This window comes from Grammomys surdaster, unplaced genomic scaffold (assembly GCF_004785775.1).
Source record: "Grammomys surdaster isolate TR1022 unplaced genomic scaffold, NIH_TR_1.0 125940, whole genome shotgun sequence".
Taxonomy (NCBI): Eukaryota; Metazoa; Chordata; class Mammalia; order Rodentia; family Muridae; genus Grammomys; species Grammomys surdaster.
In genome coordinates this window covers 3,225,688-3,251,068 of record NW_021620762.1, presented here as the reverse complement: position 1 = coordinate 3,251,068, position 25,381 = coordinate 3,225,688, and the positions used below count along the sequence as shown (strand labels likewise).

The 25,381-nt window shown below is 49.6% G+C and overlaps 1 protein-coding gene across 8 annotated transcripts in view; it reads left to right on the top strand.

Annotated features, from left to right (window-relative positions):
- Positions 1–1,534: 1,534 nt before the first annotated feature.
- Positions 1,535–25,381, top strand: part of Tmem94 (transmembrane protein 94) — a 34,536-nt gene continuing 10,689 nt past the window's right edge. For 4 of the 8 annotated variants that reach the window (XM_028752963.1, XM_028752964.1, XM_028752960.1 and 1 more), the window contains exons 1-7: positions 3,840–3,929; positions 12,799–12,928; positions 22,405–22,524; positions 22,768–22,895; positions 23,108–23,244; positions 24,484–24,686; positions 25,112–25,263. In XM_028752963.1, the coding sequence (XP_028608796.1) occupies positions 12,905–12,928; positions 22,405–22,524; positions 22,768–22,895; positions 23,108–23,244; positions 24,484–24,686; positions 25,112–25,263 (764 nt within the window). In that variant the 5' untranslated portion in view covers positions 3,840–3,929; positions 12,799–12,904. Of the gene's footprint in view, positions 1,557–3,645; positions 3,930–12,374; positions 12,397–12,798; positions 12,929–22,404; positions 22,525–22,767; positions 22,896–23,107; positions 23,245–24,483; positions 24,687–25,111; positions 25,264–25,381 lie in introns of those variants that run through there. The other 4 variants (XM_028752959.1, XM_028752957.1, XM_028752961.1 and 1 more) reach the window with 4 other exon arrangements.

Below are 25,381 nucleotides of genomic sequence, written 5' to 3'. Positions count from 1 at the left end.
AGGCCTCAGCCCATTGTGTCTGGAGCCATCCCTGGGCTGGTGGTCTTGATTTCTATAAAGAAGCAGGCTGAGCAAGCCATGAGAAACAAGCCAGTCAGTAGCACCCCTCCATGGCCTCTGCATCAGCTACTGCCTCCAGGTCCCTGACCCACTTGAGTTCCTGTCCTGACTTCCTTTGATGATGAACTGTGACATGGAAGTATAAGCTGAATAAATCCTTTCCTCCAAGTTACTTTGGTCATGCAGTTTTATCACAGCTATAATAACTCTAATTTAGGGGTCAGACAGATGGCTCAGTGGTTAAGAGCATTGGCTGAGCTTCCAGAGGTCCTGAGTTCAATTCCCAGCAACCACATGGTGGCTCACAACCATCTGTAATGGGATCCGAGGCCCTCTTTTGGTGTGTCTGAAGACAGCTAAAGAGTACTCATAAATACATAAAATAAATCTTAGAAAACCAAAACAAACCTCTAATTAAGACAACTTGGCACATGCCTTTAATCCCAGCACTTGGGAGGCAGAGGGAGGCAGATTTCTGAGTTCGAGGCCAGCCTGGTCTACAGAGTGAGTTCCAGGACAGCCAGAGACATACAGAGAAACCCTGTCTCGAAAATCAAAAAAAAAAAAATTTTTATAAGACAACTTGGTATCAGAAGTGAGGTATTGCCATGACAGACCTGAACTTGTTTCTGAGAGGACTGGGAAGGAGTGTGGAACTTTGGGCTAAAAAAACCATTGAGAATTGAGAGCTCAGGGAGCTGTCCTGTGGGAGCCTGTATGGTGAGAATGGAGAGCGATGCAGACAACGGAGGCCTGGCTTGTGATGTTGTAGAGGAATGCAAAGACTCTATGGGGTCTTTGGTGTGAAGAATCTGTGGTGTTTGGTTAGCAGGGGCTGAGAAATCAGCTGTGATTGACAAGAGACTAGAACCACTAAAGTAAAACCTTTGCTTTGTTGGGACAATGAATGCTGGTCGGCTAGGGCTGAAGAATCAGCTGTAATTAAGAAGAGACTGATGCCATTCGGTTGAAGTCTTCTGGGAAGTGTTTCTGGAGAGAACACAGAAGCTGTGTTCACAGAGGCAGTCAAGGTTGTACCTCCTCGTGCTGGCAGCTGAACTTGGTCGTATTAGGAGTCACCCAGGTGGTACTGGTTTGGAAGGCATGAAGGGGTTGTGGAAATTGCCTCAGTGGTAGTTAAAGGCACAGGACTGGAAGGGTCATACAGACATGTTGAAACTTGGCACCAGGAAAAAAAGCCCAGGAGAGGCTATTGGTAAAAGTGCAGCCCAGTTGTAGCAGAAGACCCCACAGCATTTTGGAGATGACAGTACCATGGGACGATTACCAAGAAGGGCAGCAGCCTTGGAGCAAAGCCTAGAAGACCAGTTGTGTGTGCTGCAGAGCCAGAACTGGAGAATTGACCCATGCCCTTTGGGGAATCCCAAGTGAATCCCAGATACTTGGACATTGAGTTATTTATACTGGTGGAGTTTGGGTTTGCTTTGTTCAGTCTGTGCCTGTGCCCTGGCGTTCTTCCCTCTTGAAGGAAGAAGGTATTTATTTATTTATTTATTTATTTATTTATTTATTTATTTTTATGGGAGCCCACAGCTGAGAGTCTTGAACTTTTAAAAAGAGATTTTGGATTTTTAGAGAGAAAGAACATTTTATTTATTTTTATATTTATTTATTTATTTATTTATTTATTTATTTATTTATTTATTGGTTTTTCGAGGCAGGGTTTCTCTGTGTAGCTCTGGCTGTCCTGGAACTCACTCTGTAGACCAGGCTGGCCTCGAACTCAGAAATCCGCCTGCCTCTGCCTCCCAAGTGCTGGGATTAAAGGCATGCGCCACCACTGCCCGGCTGAGAATGAAGTTTTAATGTGTTTGAATTTGTAAGTACTATAGGATTTTGGAGGTTATGTATGTTTTATATTTTGATATTGGTAACATACCATCTTGTGGATAAGCGAGAAAGGAAAGGTTCTAATTGGAAAGTGATGTGTTTGTGTGTCAAGCTGACGAGGGGTCAGTTGTATGGAATGGTTTTATGTCAACTTGACACAGCTAGAGTCATCAGAAAGGAGGGAACCTCAGTTGAGATAATAGCCTCATAAGATCTGGGTGTAGGCAAGTCTGTAGGACATTTGGAGAAGGCCTCCTGGGTGGAGCCATCTGGGCTGGTGGTCCTGGGTTCTATAAGAAAGACTGAGCAAGCCAGTAAGTGGCACCTCCCCATGGTCTCTGCTTCTGCTCCTGCCACCAGGTTCCTGCTCACTTTGAGTTCTTGTCCTGACTAGGGTTTTTGTTTTGTTTTTGCTTTTTTGAGACAGGGTTTCTCTGTGTAGCCCTGGTTGTCCTAGAACTCACTCTCTAGACCAGACTGGCTTTGAACTCAGAAATCCGCCTGCCTCTGCCTCCCAAGTGCTGGGATTAAAGGCCTGCGCCACCACTGCCTGGCCCTGACTAGGTTCTTATCTTAACTTCCTTGATGATGAACTGTGATGTGGAAGTGTGACCTGAATAAACCCTTTCCTCCTTCAAGTTTCTTTGATCATGGCGTTTTATCACAGGAAGAGTAACCTTAACTAGGAAAGGCAGGATGAATGTCCACCATTTCCCAAGGGCTCCATGTTTTGTGGAATGAAGTAGAAAGACCTAAGACACGAGTAATTAACCAGTTCTGTTTAACAAACGGGGAAGCGTAGCATGGGAAGGGAGCGTTAGAGGTAAAGTTTCAGACAGGCATATGTTTGCATATTGGCTGTTATTAGCTGCAAAGATACTTAAAAGCTCAGAGAGCTTCTGAACAAAGTTCTCCAGTGTGTTTAAAACTGTATAGTGAGTCCATGTGGCAGGGAGGCCTGAAAATGGGCACATATCTCCATTATGTTATGAGTATCTATGGTTAAGAGGAGAGAGATTTGGATTTCTCCATTTGTAAGGATAAACTGCAGATGTTTGTGTTGAAGGAAAGCACCGTGATTCTATGAGCGTTTAAGGTAACAGCTGAACTGGTTTAAACAGAGTTAAAACAGTAAAATGGCTTCTTGTCTAGCTGAAAAGAGGAATTTTAATTGCATAGTTTCTTTCATTAATATTAGGAAGGGGCTCTTTTTTCCCAGGGCCAGATATGACCTTTTCTGACTTTATAAACAGAAAAAAAAAAAATTTTTTTTTTAAAGCAACCCTTCCAGACTTAGATCTCTGGGAAAATGGAAGTAAATACTGACACAGGCTGATTTTGTTTTCCCAAGAGAGGGTTCCCAAGCGATTTCACTAATTAGTCTAGTAAAAAAATGGTTTTCAAGCTTGTTTTTCCTCTTAGATTTCAAATGAACTGAGGGTCAAATAAATTCTCCAGCTTTGGTTTGTACATAATATTAGTCCCGAAGGACTTTTTAAAAAATAAGGAAGAATTGAAGAAAATACTGGTGAGGCGATTTTGCAAGGGGGATATTAAAAAATAATAAAGGGCAGAAGGTATCGCCTGACCATGGCTTTAGAGAAATTTAGTGGGTAAATTAGTGGGGAGGAAATTGTATGATCGCCTCTAGTTTGGTTTTCTAGAGCAGAAAACGAGGAAGCATCGTACCCGAGGTAGGACCCAGGCTTCCCGGTATCACTTTAGAGTAATTATCACACAATTCCGCCAGGCCTCCGGAGGGACGTTGGAGGTTACAGCTGATCACACTAAACAGCCAATAAAAATTCAGAAATTCCCGCCCTTCTCGAATTTCAACCAATCAGCGTCGGGAGCTTTGGCTGGTTGGCCTGCGCATCTGTTGCTGGAGGAAGGCGGTAAGCCTCCTCAGAGTTGCCCACAGCGGATATGGCTGCGGCCCCTGGAGGCGGGGATGTGAAATGAGGAGGGGGCAGGGAGGGGAGAGGACGCGAGCGAGGAAGACCGTCCGAGGGGCCCCGGTAAGTACGAGAAGGCCCGCGGCCCGAAGTGGGGAGAAGGGGGCGTGGGGCTTGGCCTGCTGCGCCCGCTGAGTTCTTACCCGAGGCGAGGAGCGTCTGGGGTGTGCACCTAGCAAGTGGCACCAAAGGGGGTGTCTCTCTGTGGTGGGGTGGCGGGGCCGGCCGGCGCCTGCCTCCAACTCCTGGCCGCCTCCTTCCCTCACGTCCTCAAGGGTTTTTATTTTGTTTTGTGTTCTTCTTTCCCCTCTCTGTCTTGGCTTGTTCCTTGCCGGGCTCCCTCGTCAGAAATAAAGGTTGTGTCCAACAAAGAATCCTCGGCCCAGGTTCGGCGAGGCTGGGCCCCGGGCCAGAGGGCTGCCAGTCCTGATGCCACAAGTGTTTATTTGTAGGCCTCTGGGTGTCCCCGGCCCCAATAAAGACGGTTTTCTCCCACAGCGCTCGCGCTGTGCTCGCTGCCCCGAGCTGACAGTGTCTCTGCGCCCGCCCGCCCGACACTGAGAGACTTCAGTTCATTGCAAGGCTGGGATGTTGCAGTTGGGGTGTACTTCCCTGCTTTTAGAGTCACATAAAGATGCTTCGGAAGCAAGCAGAGCACCATAGCATTTGCAGTTCTGTAATGCAATTTCCGTGGTTTTGTTTTTTTGTTTTATTTTTTTTTTTTCCTACTGCGAAACCCTAAAGTCAAAATCCTAGGGAAGGTTCAGTACCTAAAACGTCAAATAAAAGTGACTGAGGAAATAAAAAAGTTTGACAGTCGCTTCCAGAATCAGACCATTGTACAGTGTAGGCTCATCCTGGAGCAGCAGTTCAGACAGATTCCACCGACACTCTGCAGGGTAATTTCACTGGCTTTAGTAGCTGCCACTTCTATTAGGTTCTCTCAGGGCGGAATTACAAGCAGGGAAACCTAGATTCTGTGGAGGACTGAATTGACAAGACACCTCTATGATAACCGGGGGGGGGGGGGGGGGGGGGGGGGGGTGGTTTGAGAGTTACCTGTCCTTGAATGCCCACTTCTGCTAATCCCATTCTGGGTAAGACCTCAGATAATTAGAAGACAGACAAGAGGCTGACCAGGCCGGGAGATGGAAAGAAATCAGAAAACACTTGACATTTCTATTTTAAGTGGCTAGGGAGTGCCAGCTCCCAGGGAAGAGAGTCAACCATTTGGAAAGCTTACCTCCTGAAGAACGAATTAGCCATAAAGGTCACAGTCCTTGGGCTCCTCCCTGCTCCTTTTTCCTAAATTGGACTCCAGAATCAATTTCTATACAATAGTCAAATGCTTACTGTCTACACCCGAGGTATTATTTAACCCATCCTGGTCAGTCAGGTGTGAACCGGAAAGCTGAAAGGGCCTCTAAGGACGTTCCTGATTTCCCAGTGAGGAGGCTCCCGGTCTCCCTCTGCACCTTGCCATAACCGGTAACCCCGTGTTGGTGGGTTTTGTTCTGTTGCTATTGTGTCTGTGTTCTGTTCACTGCAGTGTCTTCCATGGCTGAAAAGATAGGTTTCTTTAAAACAGTTTGAAAGTCTAGTTTGCAAGCAGGCCTAGGTGAAGTAAAGGTTAGGCCACTGCTGAAGCCGGAATGTTTTCCTTCCAAAAGACTCAACCAGTGTGGTTTGGTGAGCAGGGGTTTGTATAATAATGAGCTTGGCCTGAGGCTGCTGGGATGGTAGTAAACAGTGCTGGTCACGTGGTAGGGGAAGGCGCGTAAGGGCCAGATTTCAACCCAACCTTGACGCCGAACCCCGGTAAAATCTCACTGACGGAGTTTTAGCGTAAATCCTGTGATCTCGGTTTTTATAATTTTGGGACCCACTTGAAGAAGACTCTTGTGATAAGCAGCCTTCCTTTGAAGGAAGCTTTCAAAAACTACCAGGAAACAAGGAAAGATCTCATTGGAGAGAGACACAGAGGGGAACACCAGAGGATAAACCTGCCCCAGCTGCAGCAGTCTCCAGTGACAGTGCTGCTTTGGTAATGTTAAGCAGAGCCAGAGTTTGCTGGGTTTTGGTTTTTTTCCCCTAGTGGTGGTAAAATAATACATTTCATGAGATTTAGGACAGGTTCTGTAACAGTACATTTGTATTATTGTACGATCACGACCACCCATTTCGAAATTTTTTTTTTCATTTTTTTTACCTGAAACTACCATTAAACCCTGTTTGCCAGTGTTCCTACCCCTGGGTACTTGAATTATACTTCCTGTCCCTGTTGTTTTTGAACATCTGTGATGTTGACTTGGAGACTTTTGGGATAAAATACCATCTAGCTGGCTCATGAGCCACATCTACTTTGAGGTTTTTGTTTGTTTCGTTTTTTGTTTTTGTTTTTTTCAAGACAGGGTCTCTGTAGACAGCCCTGAGCTGTCCTGAAACTTACTCTGTAGACCCAGTTGGCCTCAGACTCAGAGACTTGCCTGCTTCTGCCTCCTGAATGCTTGGATAAAAGGCATTGCCGCCACACCTGCCCTGGCTATTCTGAATCTTTTGACAGGCTTCCACGCTGGATTTCCTTAGTGGCTGAGTGGTTTTCAGTCCCCCAGCAGTGGATGCTGGCTCCTTCTTGTCCCTGTCACTTATTTTCTGAATTACTGCTGCTTGTATTCAGAGGAGATGGAGTCTCGTATAGTTTTGGTTTGTGTTTCTCTGATGGCTGGAGAAGTTGGATAGTTTTCCGTATGTTTATCGGCTGTCTGCTTTTCATTTTTTGGAGATCTACCTGTCTGTTTTGTAAGCCTTTCATTGACTTGGTTGTTTACTTTCCCATTGGCTAGCTTTTGGAGTTCTTTGTATATTCTATATATTAGTATTCCGTCAGATGTCCAGCTAGCAGAGCTTCTCTTTTGTCCTGCAGACTGTCCCTTCGCTCCATTTTAACTGTTGCCTTTGCTGCACAAAGGCTTCTGAAGGTCATGAGGTCCCATGTGTGATTTCTGGCGCTCTGTTTTTATTTTCTCTATTGGAATATTCTGCTGCCTTTGGTAGAGACTTTCCCTTCTCTAACTGAATTCTCTTTGTACTTCTCTTAAAATCAATTGTCCAAAAATGTCTGGATCTATTTTTGGACTCTGAAATACCAAGCCAATACCACATTGCTTTGAGTACTGTGGTGATACAGTCCTTGACGTCAGGAGGACTCCTGTAAATTTTGTGTACTTTTCCTCCCGCTCCTTAGCTCTCCCCCTCCCACGTCTCCTCTTCCTCCAGTCCCCTTCTCTGACTTCTCTTCCTTTTCTGCTTTTTTGAGTCTCATTATCACTTGATAGATTTCCTTGTTGGCCAAGGTTTCACTCTGCAGCCCAGGCAGGCCTGAGCCTTGTAATGCAGAACAGGCTGTATTTGAACACATGGCAATCCTCGTTCCTCGGGCTCCTTGGTGCTGGGATTACAGAGGTAAACCACCAGATCTGCCCTTGGCTCTACCTTGTAGCTGATGACTCCTGTTGCCCAGATCTAAGCAAAAGTCTGGGGAAAGGGAGTCTGCAAAACTGAAGCTGGATGTGGTGATGCTCACTGGTCACTCAGCACTGTTCTGTATTCCGGGGGTGGGGTGGGGTGGGGGTGTTGGTGAGACAGTTCATCAGGTAAGGAGCTTTTCTCTCAAGCCCAGCCTCCGGTTTTCTTTTCTTTCTTTCTTTTTTTTTTTTTTTTTTTCCGAGACAGGGTTTCTCTGTGTAGCCCTGGCTGTCCTGGAACTCACTCTGTAGACCAGGCTGGCCTCCAACTCAGAAATCCGCCTGCCTCTGCCTCCCAAGTGCTGGGATTAAAGGCGTGAGCCACCACTGCCCGGCCCAGCCTCCGGATTTCAGTCATTGCCCCATGTGATAAAAAGGTAGAATCAAATTTTGCAAGTTGTCCTCTGACCTCCATGTATATGTCATGCATGTTCGTCATAGCTAGAAATGACAACATATGCTTTAGTCCCAGCACTCGGGTGGAGGGGCAGGGGAATATCTGCAAGTTTGAGGCCAACTTGGGCTGCATGGCAAGCTCCAGGACAACCAGGGCTGTCTCAAAAACAGAAGTAAAAAGCAAGCTGATGTATGTTGCGCAACTGAACAGCGTATTCCAGGAACACTGTGCTATAGACAGAGGTCAGGTATCTTTCTTGCTGGGAAGAAGACGTGTCTGTTATAGAGACTGAATGGTAATGAACTTTGAGTAGCTATGCTCGCATATTGGAATTGCGTTGGACTGAGTCTTTTATGGTAGTTCTGTACAGTGTTTCGAGCCTGTGCTGAGGGCTTCCCAGTTAAACTGACCCCAACAGATTTGGCTCATCTTTGCAACCTGTTGAGCCTTCCTTCGGTGCAGACTTTGATGTTTTCCCCAGGGTTATGTATGCTCTCTAAGAATTTGATTACCGTGCCATCTGTTTCCTCACTGAAGCCATTGATAAAAATATTGACCAGAATGCAAAGGGCAAAACTTGATAGCTTGCTGTTGAAAACCTTGATTTGCACAGCATTAACACATCAATTAGTTCCCTTTGGGTACTGATATTTCAATTAAATATAGACCCATCAAATATTGATTGGTGTGTTGAGCAAGGCCACTGTGCAAGCCTAGCTAATGGAGATTAGATTAGAAGGGTCGAGACTGATAGATAACTCCCCACCTCATGCTCAACCAGAGCCTTACACCCTACTTGGTTTTGTGGCCTTGGTTCTGAGCTTGGCAGAAAAAACCAGCCATCTTTCTTCCCATGACTGTTGTTGCAGCTTTCTGTTTTTGTTTTTTTGCTGCTTGGTGTGACAAACCAATTTTATATGTTATAATTTTATTATATTAAAACATTATTACATTCTTCTAACTCTCCTGCATGTCAGGTCTTCCCTTTCTCCCTCTCATCTTTCTTTCTTTTTAAAACTCCTTAAAAAAATCTTGGAGTCACCTTAGTAACTGTCTGTGATTCCTCAAGGCCTCCTGCCAGGTTCAGCCTCAGTCCTTCCAGGAGACTTTCCTGGTCTTTTAAATCACACGTTTAACTGTTGACTTTCTGTGTACGTGCATGTGTGCGTGTGCATGTGTGGAGGTTCCTGAGTATCGTGGTGCATGTGGAAATCAGAAGACAATCTGTGGGACTGCTCTCTCCTACCATGGAGGTCTCAGGTCCTCAGGCTAGCCAGCAGGTGTCCGTTATCAGCTGAGCCATCTCACCAGCCCTTAGTGATCTGTTATTATAGTGGCCCCAAACTGTTGCATTGTAAATTTCTCTGTGGCTCATGCTTCTAGTCCCAGCCATTTGGAAGGCCAAGAACGAAGGGTTATGAATTTGATGTTTTCTGTGTGACACTGTGGTTCCCCTGTGTGTGTGCTAGCATGTGCTCACAGTTATGCACTTCAGAAACTGAACCCAACCAAGCAGCTCTCTTTTCCTGAGGCACAAATGTTATGTCTTATACTCTGGAAGTCATCACCCCTAACCCTCATCTGTGAAGCATACAGACTTTAGTATGTTGGTTGGCTTTCTGTTGCTAAAGTCCCAGGACAATCACTGAGGAAGAGAGGAGGTTTCTCTGTGGTTCATGGTTTCATAGATGGACTCTATACAAGGTAGTCTCGTGTCTGCCTTGTGCCACGCAGCATCTGTTTTGAGACTCAGTTAGACCGGGGTATAACCATTTAATTCTGCCTTCTACCTTACCACAGGGTAGTTCTGCAGCAGGACACTGAATTTGTTCATCTGTCCTGTAAATGGACACTTGAACTAGTCTTCTGGTTTGGGGTTATTTTGAATAAAAATGAGGATAACTGTTTTTTTTGTATACATATGTATATGCATACATGTGCATATGCATGTTCTTATGTGTATGAGAGCATATGTGTATTCATACACACTTGTATGTGTGCATGTATGTACCAGAGATTAATATTGTCTTCTTCAATTACTTCCTAACATATATATTAATATATTATATGATATATAATTATAGTGATATGTATATCACTATATATAGTTCTTTTTGGTCCTCTGCAAGCATAATAAGGACTCTCAATGCTGAGCCATCTCTTCAGCCTCACACATTTATTTATTATGTGTATGTTTGTGATTGCGTGTGCTATATCACGTGTATGGAAGTCAGATGACAGCTCTCAGTAATCCATTTTCCCCTTTGTATATGTGGCACCAGACATTGAAAGCAGCTCATCAGGCTTGGCAGAAGCGCTCTCCACCCACTGAGCCATCTGGCTGGCACTAGAAGTATAATTTATATTTTAACCTTACAGCCTTGTATTTGTGGATTCCTTGCCATTTTCTGGAGACTGTATTATTTAACCTGTAAACAACGTCTCGGTTTGGGTTTTATTGCTGTGAAAAGACACCATGACCAAGGCAGCTCTTATAAAGAACAACATATAATTGGGGCTGGCTTACAGTTCCAGATGTCTAGTCCATTATCATCATGGCCAGGAAGCATGGCAGCCTACAGGCAGACATGGCGCTGGAGGAGCCGAGAGTTCTACATCTTGATCTACAGTCAGTCAGGAGAGTACTGTCTTCTGCAGACAGCCAGGAGGAGGGTCTGGCTTCTGCACTGGACAGAACTTGAGCATAGGATCTCAAAGCTCACCTCCACAGTGCCAACCTTCCTCCAATGAGGCCACACCTGCTTCAGTAGGATTACACCTCCGAATGGTGCCACTTCCCATGGGTCAAGCATATTCAGACAGAGACAGTCTTCCTTTTAAAACATATTTTTGAAATTAACACCTGATTATGTCATTTTACTCTTTCCTCTTCCTCCCTCCAGCCCTTCCCATGTACCCTTCCTCCAGTCTCTCTCACATTCATGCTCTCTTTTATTGGTTTGTTTTGTTTTGTTTTGTTTTGTTTCAGACAGGATTTCACTATGTAGCCCTGGCTAGACTGGAACTCACTATGTGTCCTCAAACTCACAGAGACCTGAACATCTCCAGGACTGGGAGGAAAAGCATTCCTCACAATACCTGGCAAAGCCTCTTTTTTTTTTTTTTTTTTTTTTTTTTTCTAATTGCTGCTACATATATGTGGGTCCATCATGTGGGTTCCAGGGTTTGGATTCAGGTTTGACAGCATATGAGTCCTTCTTCTTAACATAGGTGGACTTAATTGTCATTTCTTGTTGCTAATGAGAGTAGTAGCTACTATTTATCGAATACCAAATATTGTGCCAGGTCCTTTATATGTATTATTTTTACATAATTCTCATAACACTGCCATGAAATATCTATTGCCACAACCATCCTAAGTCGAAGCCGAAAAGGACAAACCAAGTTACCAAGGTCACTCAGTGTTTGATACGTGGTGGAGCTGAGATTTGAACCCACAGGTATTCATTTAGCTTGCCGCTGATGTTCTTTCACAATGAGCTACAGGAGGAGCTGGCCCTTTAAGGACTCTGCTCCTGATTTCAGGTCAGATGTTAAGAACAGTCTTCTTCCAGAATCCCATGTATGGAATGATGAGAATACAGAGACTCTTAGAAAAATGTCATGTTCCTGGCTGCCCTCTGCACTGCTGTGGTTCCAGCTGGCCACAGTTATTTCCCTCTGGTTGTGTTGGCAGACGAAGGTAATAGGAACAATCCCCTTCTGGATCCTGGTGACTCTCCCTGTGTGGTTAATACCTTATTCAGCCCCTGCAGGGGTGGAGCGTCATGGATCCTCAGCCATAGCTGTGACCAGGGTTCAGGCTGCCTGGTCAGAGTGGCCTTGGGCAGGAGTGATGTGACCTCTAAGGATCCAATTTCAGTTGGCTGCCAAAGACTGGATGTCACTGCTCTGCAAGGCCACTTCCAGCGTCACTATCTCTGACCCCGAGGGGATGGCTCCGCTTTGATTGAAGGGCCGGGCTGAAAGGAAGGGGTAGGGAGAGACTTGGCAGCATGGCAGGTGACATCAGCTTGGGTCCCGCTTGAGGAACTGGGTGGGATTTGGGAATGGAGTTGGTGGCTTCAGACCTGAGCTTCCTGGCTGGCCCTCTGGACACAGATTTTTCAATTGTTTCTCAACAGTTCTTTTATGGGTCAGCTCTCCTGGGCTTCTGATTCCTCATAATAAGGTTGGCTGCGGGCCCCAGAGAGAAACTGCCCTCATCAGCAGGTTAGCACGTTCTCCAAGAGGAGTCTTCTGGCTCCAAACCAGATTATTCAGTGCCACTTTTTACTGAGCACGTGCCCTGATCTGAGCTTGTGCAAGTTGTGCTGGCTGCCAGGATGGAAGAATGAGGGTCGAGGCTCAGGTGGGCTGCTAAGGATCAAACCCAGGGCATAGCACATGCTAAACATGTGTTCTGTCACATGTGCATTCCGGCCCCTGGGCTGAGTGCATTGTCCAGATAGCTGCTTGACATTTGTCACACCAGTTGTCAGGGTGACTCGCTGGTTCCTTGCAGACTTCTGCCAAGGTGTCTCTGTCTAGAACTGCTGTTACCCACACAAGAGGCTCAGAAGACCTATGGGCATGTGTGTGCTGGCAGGTGTGTTAACATGTTCCTGTGCACATGAAGTGTGCGTCTGCTTCTGCCAGCTCTCTTTCCATACCCACCCCTCCTGATTACTTGACTTGTATTAGACTCTGGATGACGTTACCGCTGACTTTAACCCCAGTCTTAAGATGCACTGATACTATAAAGAAAGCTCTACCTGTCTGCTGGGTGTCAGTGATTCAGAGTACACAGGGAACCAAAAACAGAATGCCTCTGAAAAGGAAGCTTGAAAGACAAAGGCTGGCTCTCCTGCCCAGGGCTGACTCCTCAGGCATGCTACCGCAGGGCCAGCAGGGTGCTGGTGGGCTGTGGTTGAGTTGAGATCCTCACATTACACAACAGTCTCGAGTCCTGTGACCTTACTTACTGAATTTCTTTCCACTTTTTCCCCAGATGCTGTGACTGTGACACACTCACTTGGGTTTGTCCATGTTGGGGAGGAAGCTTCCTTCCAGGTGTGACCGCATTCGTCTGGGCATGTCTGAAGTACCCGGGGCCCATGGACCTGAAGGAGAAGCATCTGGTGGGCCTCCCTCCATTGCTGTGTGGTTGTTGGAGTAGGGTATCTCTATTGGGTTCTCCTCACCCGGGTTCTCTGGGATTTTCAGGGTTTTACATTCAGTTTGAGGCAGGAAGCTCTAAATCTTGTCCGGGATACAACTCTGACCTCTTCTTAGAGGTTAGCACCGCCTGGCTGGGATGAGCAGGGTTTAAAGGTGGCCCAGTTAACACAGCTGCATGACAGCAGGCTTTCTGATTGGATTTGATCCCAAGCCAGTCTTGCCCAGAGCTGTGTAATTTGGTTTATTTGCGCTATGCTAGGGCTGTGCCCCAACCTGCCTGGCCACGTCGAAAACTGTTGGGCACCCTGTCTGTGGTTAGGGACAAGCACCTCATCAGATTCCAAACACAGCTGTGTATTAATCAACAGGAATGAACAGGGCCTAGTGGTACAAGTCTGTAATTCCACTTACTCTAGAGGCTGAGGCTGAGGCAGGAGAATTGCAAATTCAGGGTCTGTTTGGACCACAGAGTGAGTTCAAGGCTGCCTTTGACAACTTTGTGAGGTCATCTCTCTACCCCTTAAATCAGCCAGGCTTGACGAGTCCAGGGCGTTGAAGTCTGGTCCTGCCCTCAGGTGCGCAGTCTTTGGATGGAAGTAGATTTAGAATATTTCTCTCTTATGGCTAAGACTGCCCCTCTCCCCCGTAGGAAGTCCTTGTCTCTCTTGCCTGGTTTCTACATAGCCTACTAATACCCCTGGGGAATTTATGAGCACATGAGCCCTGGACTAGAAAGCCACATACCAGTAGCAGCCATGTTTATGGAACATTGGCCTTAGCACGACAGAGCCCTCATAGGCCGTGAAGGTAGCTCCCAGCTTGCAGAGGGCTGCAGTCTCCTAGAGGGTCAGAAGGAGGGTCAGTTTAGTAGTGGAGCCCACTGGGGTTCCCACCTGCACAAGGACATTTCCTTTTTTAATTTCTTATGAATGTGGATGTGGCATGTGGGGAGAGGGGCACATGTGCTCCAGCGTGCAGGGAGAGGTCAGCGGAGACAACTGTGTGGAGCTGGTTCTCCTCCTTCGTCTTTGCTCGGCTTCTGGGAATCAGACTTGGGACATCAGACTTGAGTGGCGAGTGCTTCACCCACTGAGCGATCTCGCCAGCCCAGCAGGAATCTCTTTCGATAATACAGAGGGCTTGCAAGGTAGACCTGTAGCCCAGGGCTCTCAGGAAGCTCCATAGAGAAAAAGGATTAGGAAGACACCTGTTGCTCAGGTGGTCTCTGCTGCTGAATGGTTTTTGGCTCCCCACCCCCTCTCTGACCCACCAGTCTCCAGCCTGTCTGGAAGTACATGATGGGTGAACTGTTGCAGGGACAGCTCAGGCCCCTGCTCTGGGATAACAGGGCCATTTTCCTATCGTGGAAGCGGGCAGCGTGGAGAGCAGGTGGAGACTGGGTGGACTGTGTCGGTGCCCTCTGAGGTGTGCTGTGGAGACTGGGTGGACTGTGTCGGTGCCCTCTGAGGTGTGCCGTGGAGCCAGGAGAGTGTTGCCTGAGTGCTTTCCACCCTAGCAGTAACTTCCGGGAGCCAAGAGACAGGAGTCTTTCTCAGTGACTACAGCTGATAGTCCTCACAGAGATTGGCACAGAAGCCGACCCCGCCCATCCCTCTTTCCTTCTCCCAACAAAGACTTCCTGCCCTTAACCTCTGGACTGCCCAGCCCCTCCTTTCTGTCCCCATTCAACTGTTTGGCAGGGGCCCCCGCAGGGAGGTACACAGGCCAGCTAGGGGGGATGGGAGAGGCTGGCCTGTGCTGGGAGGCTCTTTTCCCTTCTAGCAGCTGGAGAGGGTGTAGTCTAGGAGACAGAGGGCCCTGGAGAAACACGCTCAGCCTCCAGCCTGCTATCTAGCCAAGGGACCCATTAGCTTGTGCTCACTCCCTGGCTGTTAGGTTGCCATACTGAAGATGGCTTGCCCATTAGCAGAGGAATGTCCAGCCCCCTCCCAGTGCCTTACCTTTTCCTTCACCCAAATGCCTGTGCTGACTTCTTTTGTATCAATCTCGGGGCCCAGAGCCATATTTTTAGAGCCCTAGTCACCTAGGCTCTGCTTTTGCCTGTGTCTGGGCTTGGTGACACACTCTAACCTCAGTGCTCAGGAGAAAGGCAGGTCACTGAGTTTGAGGCCAACCTGGTCTCTAAATGTACTTTTTTTCAAGACAGCCAGAGCTGTTAGCAAAAGACCCTGTTTCAAGCCAGCCAACCAACCAACCAACCAACCAACCAACCAACCCACCCACCCACCAAACCAAGAAAAGACCCAGGGACTCCCAGATCCCTGGTGTGCCTAAATGCAGGGTTGCCCTTAGTGGATCAGCAGCCTGTGGGATCTCTGTCACCTGGAAGGAAGGTGTTGAAATCCTGAGAAACCATTTCAGTTGGCCTTACCCTCTCCTGAGGGCACTGGTTTTTTTCCTTCCACCAGACTCCGAGCCTCCTGGAAGTCCCTGCTGGAATCCCTGCTGGTTCCCCTCCCCCTTGTAGAGTGTGCTGCTATTAATAAGGCACCAGTCCTCCCCTCCCTCCTCCATGAAGCTCTCGCCATCGTGAAAAGCTGCTTGTGGCTGGGTTGGCAGGGAACTCTGGTGGGTGCTGAGCTCAGCCACGGTGGGGCTCCCCACTTCGTCCAGTGACCTGGGTCGCGATGGACAGGTAGTCTGGGAAGAGAGCCAGTGTTTGTGTCCCACCAGGTACCGGGATGTCAGCATTTGCCCTCAGTGGGTCCCAAGCCCTTGACAACTTCTTTCATCTGTCCAAATGTCCCTCCATCCATCTGGCTGTCCTCTGCTGCGTCTTGCTTCTGTGCTCGCTCAGCACTGGCCTCCTCCGAAGGGACATCTCTCGGGTATCTGGTAAATTGTGGACCAACTTTTGCCTCTCAACCGCCTTTCTTCACCCTCCTCCTTCCTCTCTTCCCTCCTTCTCTCCCTCCCTCCCTCCTTCCCTCTCTCCCTCCCTCTCAGGGCTGCTGTTGCTGCCTGCTGCTGCCTCCTCCCCCCTCCCTGAATCTGCAGCGTGACTGGAAAGAGGCTGAATTAATCAGCAGATTGAAGCTCCGCTTTGCTGCGCCCAATTCTCTGCAGCACTGGCCTCGCTCACACACCTTCCAGCCGGCCTTCTCCCCTCTCATCTTCACACTCTCCCTCTCCTAGATCTCTCATTCTCTTCCGCTGCTTCCTCTACCCTTGCGGGCAGTGTTGGGAGTTACTATACTGCTTGTCCCTCAGGCTCTGCCCTATGCTCTTCAAGCAGGCAGAGCTATGGATACCCCACCAGGGCAAGCACAGCACGGTGAGTATCCTGGCTTCACTTTGAGAGTTCTAACAATGCCTTCTTCCCTGCTTACGACGGAGTCTTTGGTTTGTGGTTGCCAATGGAGTCCAGAAGATGCTGCAGAGCAAGAGGCAGCTAGACTGAGCCTGAGATAGCCAGGTCTCTGGAGGGAGATTGAAACTGAGTGCCAAAAAGCTAGCATGTCTTGGAATGGCCAGCCAGGTTTTCACGTTACCCAGAGCAGCTTTGGGGATTGAGTTTCCCAGAGGAGAAAAGAATTGTAGGACCAGCCAAAGGACACGAGGACCCAAAGGCTCCGTGTATATATAGGCAACAAAAACTCAGGGCCTGGATGCTATCACTTCTCTATAGTGAGGGGACTTTTTTTCTGCTGGATCACTCAGGTAACAGAGTCAGGGGTCAGGGTTGGGATGGCTTCTTCTGAGTTTCAGGGCTGCTGAAGATGGGTGAGGTCCGTGTGAGAGAGTACCAGGCTGCAGATGAGTCCAGATGTGCCCAGCCAGACTCGGAGCAATGGGTAGTGGCTGCCTCTGCCTCAGGGGCTCGGGGTTGTGCTGAGCTCATCACTGAGTCCGTCCTCTCCTCCTGTACTGATTAAGGCAGCTGTGAGGGGATGGCCTGGTGAGGGGCCAGCTAACTATAACTGGAGGTCCTCTGTTGTCAAGGTTACCAGTCGAGGTCTAACTTTGTAACCTGCCTTCCTGAATGTAAGGCCATGATTTTGTTGTTTCTGAAACAGGCAGAGTAGGAAGAACAGTTGCAGTGTGGAGAGAACTTCAGGTATGCTCTTCGGGGACACAGGCGAGGTGCTGGGGGCTTCTTGGCGAGGTGGGTGAACTCAGCTATTGGAAGGCTCGTTAGACAACTTGACCCGCCTTGGCGGTGGGGCCCTGCTCAGCACTAGGTTCCTGTTGGTGACTTGTCAGTCATCTTGCCCTCGTGGTCCCCGTGAGTGCTAAGTCTCGGTAGTACTCCTCTTTAGCGTCGAGACAGAGAAGCAGTCCCACTTATGATGGCAGCCAGCCTCCCTTGAGCAAGACTTCCTTTTTGCCTGGCATGGGGGGCAAATCTCAGTGCTTAGGAGGCAGAGGCAGGCAGATCTCTGACTTTGAAGTCAACATGATCTACATAGTGAGTTTCAGGCCAGCCTGGGCTACAGAGTGAGATCCTGTCTCAAAAAATGAACCAACCCAAACCAAACCAAACCCTGCCTTTCTGGCTCAGGTCGGTTCCCCTTTGCTCTGGCTGAATGTGAGCTCCAGCAGAAGTGGGAAGGACTGGTCTGCCTGAAAGACTTCACTGTCCTTCTGTCCTGGTCTCTCTGGGCTGCAAGCCTTGCTCCTGGCCCCAAGAATGTGTCTAGAGGTGCCAGCAGCAGGGAAAGGTGTTACTTTTTAGCATCCGATAGACAGGAGAGATCTCCTTAGCCGTGGGAACGTAATTAAGGCACATCAAACTGTCCCACCCTTCTCGACCTCAGTAGGTAACGACAAACAGACCGCACTAGCCTCTGTTGATTTACGTTATTTATTGTTTAGATAATAGGAACTTCCTGCAGTCTCTTCAAGGTGCCCAGGAACATGGAGTACCCTGTCTCACTCTGCTGAGAAGGCGGCTCTGCCTGCCTGTTCCCTTCCGACCTGTTCTGCCTCTCCTTCAGAATGTATGGCTTCCCACTGAGCTCCTTAGCTCTGGATCCTCTGCCACTCGGGCAAAGCTAAGACATACACTGAGGGAAGTAGAGATTTGACCCTTTACTCCGGCCCGTCTGCCACCGAGGGCTGAGCTGAGTAGGCTTAGCAGTTGACATAGTTGAAGCCTGGAGAGTAGACTGGCTCAGAAGGCTGCGTCTTCACCACGGGGCAGCCTGTGTGGGCAGGCACTTCCTTTGGGCAGCGTGTAATTACAGAATAGCTTATTTTCCCTGTGCTGCACCGTCTTTAATCCCCTGTCTGGAGTTGGTGCCCCCGCCCCCCCGGCCAGACACAACATGTGGGGGCAGAAGTGTGCAGACAGCTCTGGAGGTGTCCTGTCCAGGGGGCATCTGTTACCCTCTGACCATGCCTCCCTTACCTGGAGAAGAGCAGAGTCCCTGGGACAGGGAAGTCAAGTGAAGATTGGGTACCTAGTCCTGCGCATGGGGCTACAGAGAAGGAGGCAGTGATGTCAGGGTAGCCATGACAATGAGTGGGCTGCAGGCCTGGCTAGAGGAGGATTGCTTCCCTGCTTCTTTGGCTTCTCCTCAGAGGATTTTCTCAGTCTTCCTGGGAACTGCTCCCTCCTGGGCTTGAGGTCCAGCAGCTCCCCAGATATCCTTATGGCTCTGTGCATTTTGCCCGCATCCTCTTTCCTTCTTTGTCTTGGTTTCTTGCGCATGCCGCCCTTATCTCTTCCTGTGGTCCACCCTCCCTCCACAGTTGTACACTTCATGACTCGCAGAGGTGTGCTCTCTGAATGCTTTCCATCCCAGGAACTCTGGGATCAGGCTCTGGAGGAAAAGCTGGGGACTGAGTCCAAGAGAGCGGGAGTGGGTGAGGGAAGGTGCTAGGAGCCCAAGCTTCTTACTCTGGCTCCAGATCCTCCTCCCTCCCTCCTTTGACAGGGAGAACAGGCCCAGCCTGCCCTTTGTAGCCATCTCCTTGTCTTTCTTCTCTAGAGCCCCATGGAGGCCTCTATCCTTCTGGAAGCTTGTATAATAGACCCTAGATGCACTGAATATGTGCTTGCTTTGGACCCTGGGCTCCAGAGGGCCAGAGGTCCTACTGGATTTAGGTAAAGAAGCTAAGAATCTTATAGTGAACACATTCTGGAAAGCTGAGGTACCCATTGACAGGCAATAACTGGGGATTCTATTCATGTGCAGTTCAAGGTATGTGGCACTGGGTCCCTGCCCCTCAAGCCTGGCAGCTTCTTAAAGTCATGCAGGTGTGTGTCCCCCCAGGGTCAAAGCTAAGTGAGACCCAGGAGAAAGCCAGGGGATACTAGGAACTAGGAACTAGGGCAGAAGGAGAAGTGCAGAATGACAGTAGGCGAAGCTGGAGCAGGTCCTGCAGAGGGCAGACATGGGGACATTGGTGTGGAGAGGTACGACAAGGAGTCCAGGCAGCAAGGCCAGTGTGTCCCCACGGCCCTCATTGGGGTTTCTCAGTAGACAGCCGTGAGGAGTCTCAGTGCAAGGATACACTGTTTTTGCTTCGACTTTTCCTGATGAGAGCTCCACAGGTGGTGTCTTAGGGTTTTAGTGCTGTGAACAGACAGCATGACCAAGGCAAGTCTTGTGAGGACAACATTTAATTGGGGCTGACTTATAGATTCAGAGGTTCAGTCCATTATTATCAAGGCAGGAACATGGCAGTGTCCAGGCAGGCATGGTGCAGGAGGAGCTGAGAGTTCTACATCTTCATCTGAAGGCTGCTAGTGGAAGACTGACTTCCAAGCCAAAGTGACACACCTATTCCAACAGGGTCACACCTCCTAATAGTGCCACTCTCTGGGCCAAGCTTATACAAATCATCACAGGTGGCCTCTGGGAAATACCTGTTACCCCTCAGGAACTCTGCCTCTTGAGCCCATTCAGTGCCTTAACATTTGGAGCTGCAGACTCCGCCTCCCGCCCCCCTCAGCTTCATCCCAGAAGCTTTGATGCAATGTCGTCAGGATGGTGCCTGGTGTCTTTGACAGCTGCCGGTACTGATGCAGGCTTTGCGTTGACATCCTTGACTAAAGTGTCACTGGGGTTGCTGAAAGAATGTGTGCGGTCATCCATTCTCACATCTGTTCAACAGGTGTAAGTGTGGTACCCTCTGCTGTGGTTCAGTGAGGAAGGGCTTATGGTGACAGGAGAATGCAGTACCTATTTTCAAGGAAATTAAGGTGCAGTAGTAGAGCCAGACATACAGCTGAGAGCCAGGTTATGCCAGTGCTATCAGAGTACAAACCTGAAGTGAAGCCCTGGGCTTTAAGGATTGCCCCTCCCACAGGAGGTGACATTTGAGCTGACTTGAAGAAGAAGAGTTGTCGGGTGGCAAGGGTATCGTCCTTGGCTAGGAAGTACTCGAAGGCCTTTGCACAGGAGCAACAGGAGCTACACAAACTTCAGAAGGGAGGTGCTGGGCGGCCGCAGAGCCTATGGCCTTTCAGAGCAGGCACAAGGGTATGCAGTGGGTTTTAACAGTAGAGAGGTGGCTGGAGAGGTGACTCGAGATCATGGTGCCTGCCATCACACCTGATGACACAAGCTAGGTCCCTGGGATCCATCTGACAGAAGGAAAGGACTGACTCCTGAAAGTTGTCCTTTCACACAGTCGATCAAATGTGACACAAATGGAACCATGCAGGGAGTCAGCCATTGAGGGTTCTTTCTCTGGCTGGGGCATGGCAGTGGGTTTGGAGAAGGTTGAAGATGAGGCGGGAGGGAAAGCGGTGTGTGTAGGCAGGGGAACCATGGAGCCTGGGATGCTGCACAGGGGACTGGGGAGTGGCAGTGTGGGGGGAGAGGTGACTCGGGCAGGGAGGGTTGGGGTGAGTCTGGAGTTTTGGGTATTTCCTGTTTCCTGTGAAGCAGGTCAGTAGATTGGCTTGTATCTGGAACAGGGGACTAGCTGGGAGTGAAGTGTAGACTTTGAAAGCACGTAGGTGGAAGGTGAATCCACAACTGACAGGGACCTCCCTGGAAACAGTCAGCCGTTGTGGGGATGGGCTGTGGGAAGAAGAGTTGGAGTCAAAGAAGGAGGAAACAGAGCCGGGGGCACACCTTAATCCAACGCTCGGGAGGCATAAGCAGGCAGATCTCTTGTCTCAGGTCAGCCTGGTTTACATTGAGAGTTCTATGACTACACAGAGCAACACGGTGAAACTCTGTCCAAAAAACAAATCAAAAGAGGAGACAGGAATGGGTGGTTCTCAGCAAACAGTGGACTGGCTGTGAGGTCCCTCAGCTGACCATGACTGATCCCCTGCTCAGGGCAGCTGTGGGGACAGGAGAGTGTGCCGGAGCCAATGTGCTCTTTCCCTAAGAGCAGCTAGTTGCCTTTTTCCTGAGGTTATGTCCTGCCTAAATCTTTTAGTGTTAAAAAATTCTGTTTTGCAAAATAGTGGTATTGGAAGGTAAAGGTGGTAGGGTTTTCTATTTTTTTTTCCTTAATTTTTAAAAATGATTACATTTATTTGTGTGTGTGTGTGTGTGTGTGTGTTTATGTGTGTGTGTAGGTCTTGAACAACTTGGTTGTCTCCTTCTACTGTGTAGCTCCTTTGAACTCGGGGCATCGTGCTTAGCTGGCCTTTCCCGGCAGAGCCGTCCCATCAGACAGAGTTAGCTAACATCTCTGAATCAGTTCTCTTAGAGCAGTAGATCTCACGGGGCGTGTGATGCACACCTGTAATCCTAGCACTTAGGGGGCTCTCTGAGCTCAAGGCCAGCCTAATCTACACATGGAGAGTTCCAGGACAGCCAGGAGTACACGAACCTGCCTCAAACAAACCAAACCAACACCACCACCAACAACAAAGAAATAGATGTCTTTTGGTCTTTGAAATCTGAAAGACCCATGAAGTAAAATGGGGGTAGGGAGTAGGAGCAAGAAGAGTCTGCTGGGGCAGGAAGACTGTCCCGCTCTGTGGGTCAGGAACTGGATGAGCAGACTGAGTTGACAGTAAATGAAAAAAAGAGATAAAAGGAAGGATGTGGCTGCTCCTAGGTGTGGTGGAGGAGGAAGTTTATTATAGATGGAAGAGGGAGCCTAACCAGAGGCTATGTGATAGAGTCCAGAGTGGACGTGACTGGGAGTCATGTGAGGAGAGCGGGGAGGGCAGGGAGAGGGGAGAGGGGAGAACCAGGTGCAGCAGCCAGGAGGGCAAAGGTATAAAAGGGGCAGGTAACCAAAATGGAGAAGAGCTCAGGGTGTGCAAGCAGGAGGATCCTGTAACAGGTATGGGCTGAGGGATGCTGGGAGAACATGGCCGCCAGGTTTGCTTTGATATGTTAATAGGCTCCTCAGCCTTTTTTCCCAGGGTTTGAAACTTAAGATGGCTTTAAGAAGGGTAGGGAGTCTGGAGGGGGAGGATGAGCCTGAGGTCATGAGTCTGAGTCAGTCTGGGCAGGACCCTGGGGAGACGCTGACTGTTTCTGATTTCTTGCAGGGAGAGCCCCCCGTGGCCCTGGGCCTGTCTACCAGGAAGGCCCTCAGTGTCCTGAAGGAGCAGCTGGAGGCTGTATTGGAGAAACACCTCAAAGAACGGAAGAAATGTCTTACCTGGAAGGTGACACTCCCTCAGGGGTGGGAAGGCAGAGAAGCAGGGAGCCCCGTCTCAGGGATGTGCTTGTCCCCTAGATAGAGAAGACTCAACTGAAACTTGATGCAATCAGAAGTTCCAGTTTGCTGGGATGATGTTCTACTCCACTTGCTGGAGGTGGCCATGAGATCTGGGCAGGCCCGAGGCCTGAGAGGTAGAGGGGAACTGGCTGGGCTACTCACCGTCCACCCGCCTGTCACTCCACTCTAGGAGGCCTGGAGAAGCAGCTTCCTGCACCTTGGTAACCGCTGCTCCTGTTTCCACTGGCCCGGGGCTTCCCTCATGCTCCTGACTGGGCTGCTGCTGCTGTGTTGCTGTGGGGGCCAGCCAGCTGGGAGGTGAGCAGGGGCCATGAGGGGCCGTAGTGACCTGGGTATAGAGGAATACCCTCTCCCTTGACTGGTGACAGAGACCTGCCCACAGCCAGGAAGCAAGCAAGGCTGCTTTCAAACGTGGCTAGACGAATGGGTCATCCATCTTGGGGTGTGGGGCTGGCTGGGAGGCCTTCTCCCTGGACACTCATGGTGTTCCCTGCGTCTCTCAACACCAGCCGCGGAGTGGAGCTGGTAAACGCCTCTGCTTTGCTCCTGTTGCTGCTTCTCAACCTCATCCTCGTTGGGCGGCAAGATCGGCTGAAGCGCCAGGAGGTGGAGCGCAGGCTCCGGGGGATCATTGACCAGATCCAAGGTGAGGCTGGGGGTCAGGTCAGCCTGGAGGAAAGATGGCCTGTGACGAGCCAGAGAGCCTTCGGGAGCTTAGGATGGTCCTGTCCTCGAGAGCAGGATGGAGAGGATTATAGGATAGCTGGCCACCTATAGCGAGAGGGAAGTGGAGAGGTTTTCTTCCCATTTCTGTCTTGTCCACTGGTACTGGCCCAGAGGAGTGAGGAGCTACGGTGCCCATTAGAAACAGGGCTGAGCAGAGAGCTGGGGCCCCGATGAGCAGCCAGTACTCAAGGAGATGAGTGTTCCGAAGGACAGGGTACTGACCACGCTCTGTCCAGCCGTCATGTACTGAGTCTGGCTGTATGTAGCTCAAGGCTTTGTTCCTCAGGGGACTCCTAGTGACAGAGAAGCCGCAGCACTTGCTTTCTGTGGGTTCTTCTCTGAAATGCATGGGCAGTAGATAAGTGCTCACCAAGAATGTATTTGTTTGCTTACGTGTTCTGAAATGATGAATTAGTTGTATGTAACCATGTACCTGGCACCGGAAGTATGAGGTAAGCCGGGAAAATGGGCCCTGTTCTCTGTGAGCTCAGTCTCCTGCTCAGCAGCACAGTCCCCAACTATTTTTTTTGTTTGTTTGTTTTTGACTATGATAGGATCCCCTGCTTGTCTCTGCAGTGGAGCCACCAGTAAGGAGAGAGGCAGGATTAGACAAAGTCTCCCTGTTGGCCCGATTGCCCACTGGCTACACAGTAACAGATAAGCAGTCTAGACCCAGCCAGTCAGGTCTAGGGTAACAGGTGCCTTCTGTGGCTCCCTCCTGCTTCTCCAGAACATTCCAGATGGACATTCAGCTCCATGCTGTCCCTCCATGCCTGTCCCCATGCTGTCCCTCCATGCCCGTCTCCATGCTGTCCCTCCATCCCTGTCCCCATGCTGTCCCTCCATGCCCGTCTCCATGCTGTCCCTCCATCCCTGTCCCCATGCTGTCCCTCCATTCCTGTCCCCATGCTGTCCCTCCATCCTTGTCCCCATGCTGTCCCTCCATGCCCGTCTCCATGCTGTTCCGTCCTGGCAGCCATCTCTTGTTGCCTACAGATAGGTGTACTCCTTCTTACTCCCTCCCCACCACCCAGTGTAATTCTTGATGTACTTGGCACTAGGGAAGGATTCTCAGGGAAGGTAGTGTTGAAGTATGTGGTGCATTTGCACGCGTAGAAAAGGCTGTACAGACCCGGGCTGTTGTTTCTGTTTTCATCAGATGCTCTCAGGGATGGAAAAGAGATCAAGTGGCCGAACTCCATGTACCCAGACCTCCATATGCCCTTTGCACCTTCCTGGTCCCTGCACTGGGCTTACAGAGATGGACACCTGGTGAACCTGCCAGTTAGCCTGTTGGTAGAAGGAGACATCATAGCCCTGAGGCCTGGCCAGGAGTCCTTTGCCTCCCTGAGGGGCATCAAGGTAGTGGAAACAGCTGGGGGAGTATCTAAAATTAGGAGTCCTTAGGCTTGGGGCAGGACTGGAACCTCCGCCTCCTGCTGCTCTGTCTGTTCTTGGATTCTTAAGCCCTAGAAACCCAAGTCCCACAGGGCCCACCCCAACAGGCTCATTGCTAGTTAGCTGAACTTGGGAGCCATTTCTACTTAGCTGGCACTGTCCAGGAAGAGTGGTCTTGCCAACTATGGTGATACACACTTGTAACTCTAACACTGTTGAGGCTGAGGCAGGACTGAGAGTTCGTGGGGAGTATGAACCACACAGTGAGACTGTCTTAGAAACCTAAAACAAAACAGCTCCCCGTCCCCACCTCCCCACTCCCCCCCATCCCCCAAATCCATCCCAATGCACTCTGATGGATTCCTTCCACTCCGCATCAATGCTGACAGGATGACGAGCACATCGTCTTGGAGCCGGGAGACCTGTTCCCCCCCTTCTCTCCACCACCCTCACCCCGTGGAGAAGTAAAGAAAGGGCCCCAGAACCCCCAGCAACACCGGCTCTTCCGAGTCCTGGAGACGCCTGTGATTGACAACATCAGGTAGCTCTGTCACTCTCCTTGTCCTGTGGTCTCCTCTTCTAGTGCTTCCAGTCCGTCCGTCCTCCATTCCTGGCCCTGCCCATACCAGGCACCTCTTCGGCCTCTCGTGAGCATTTTA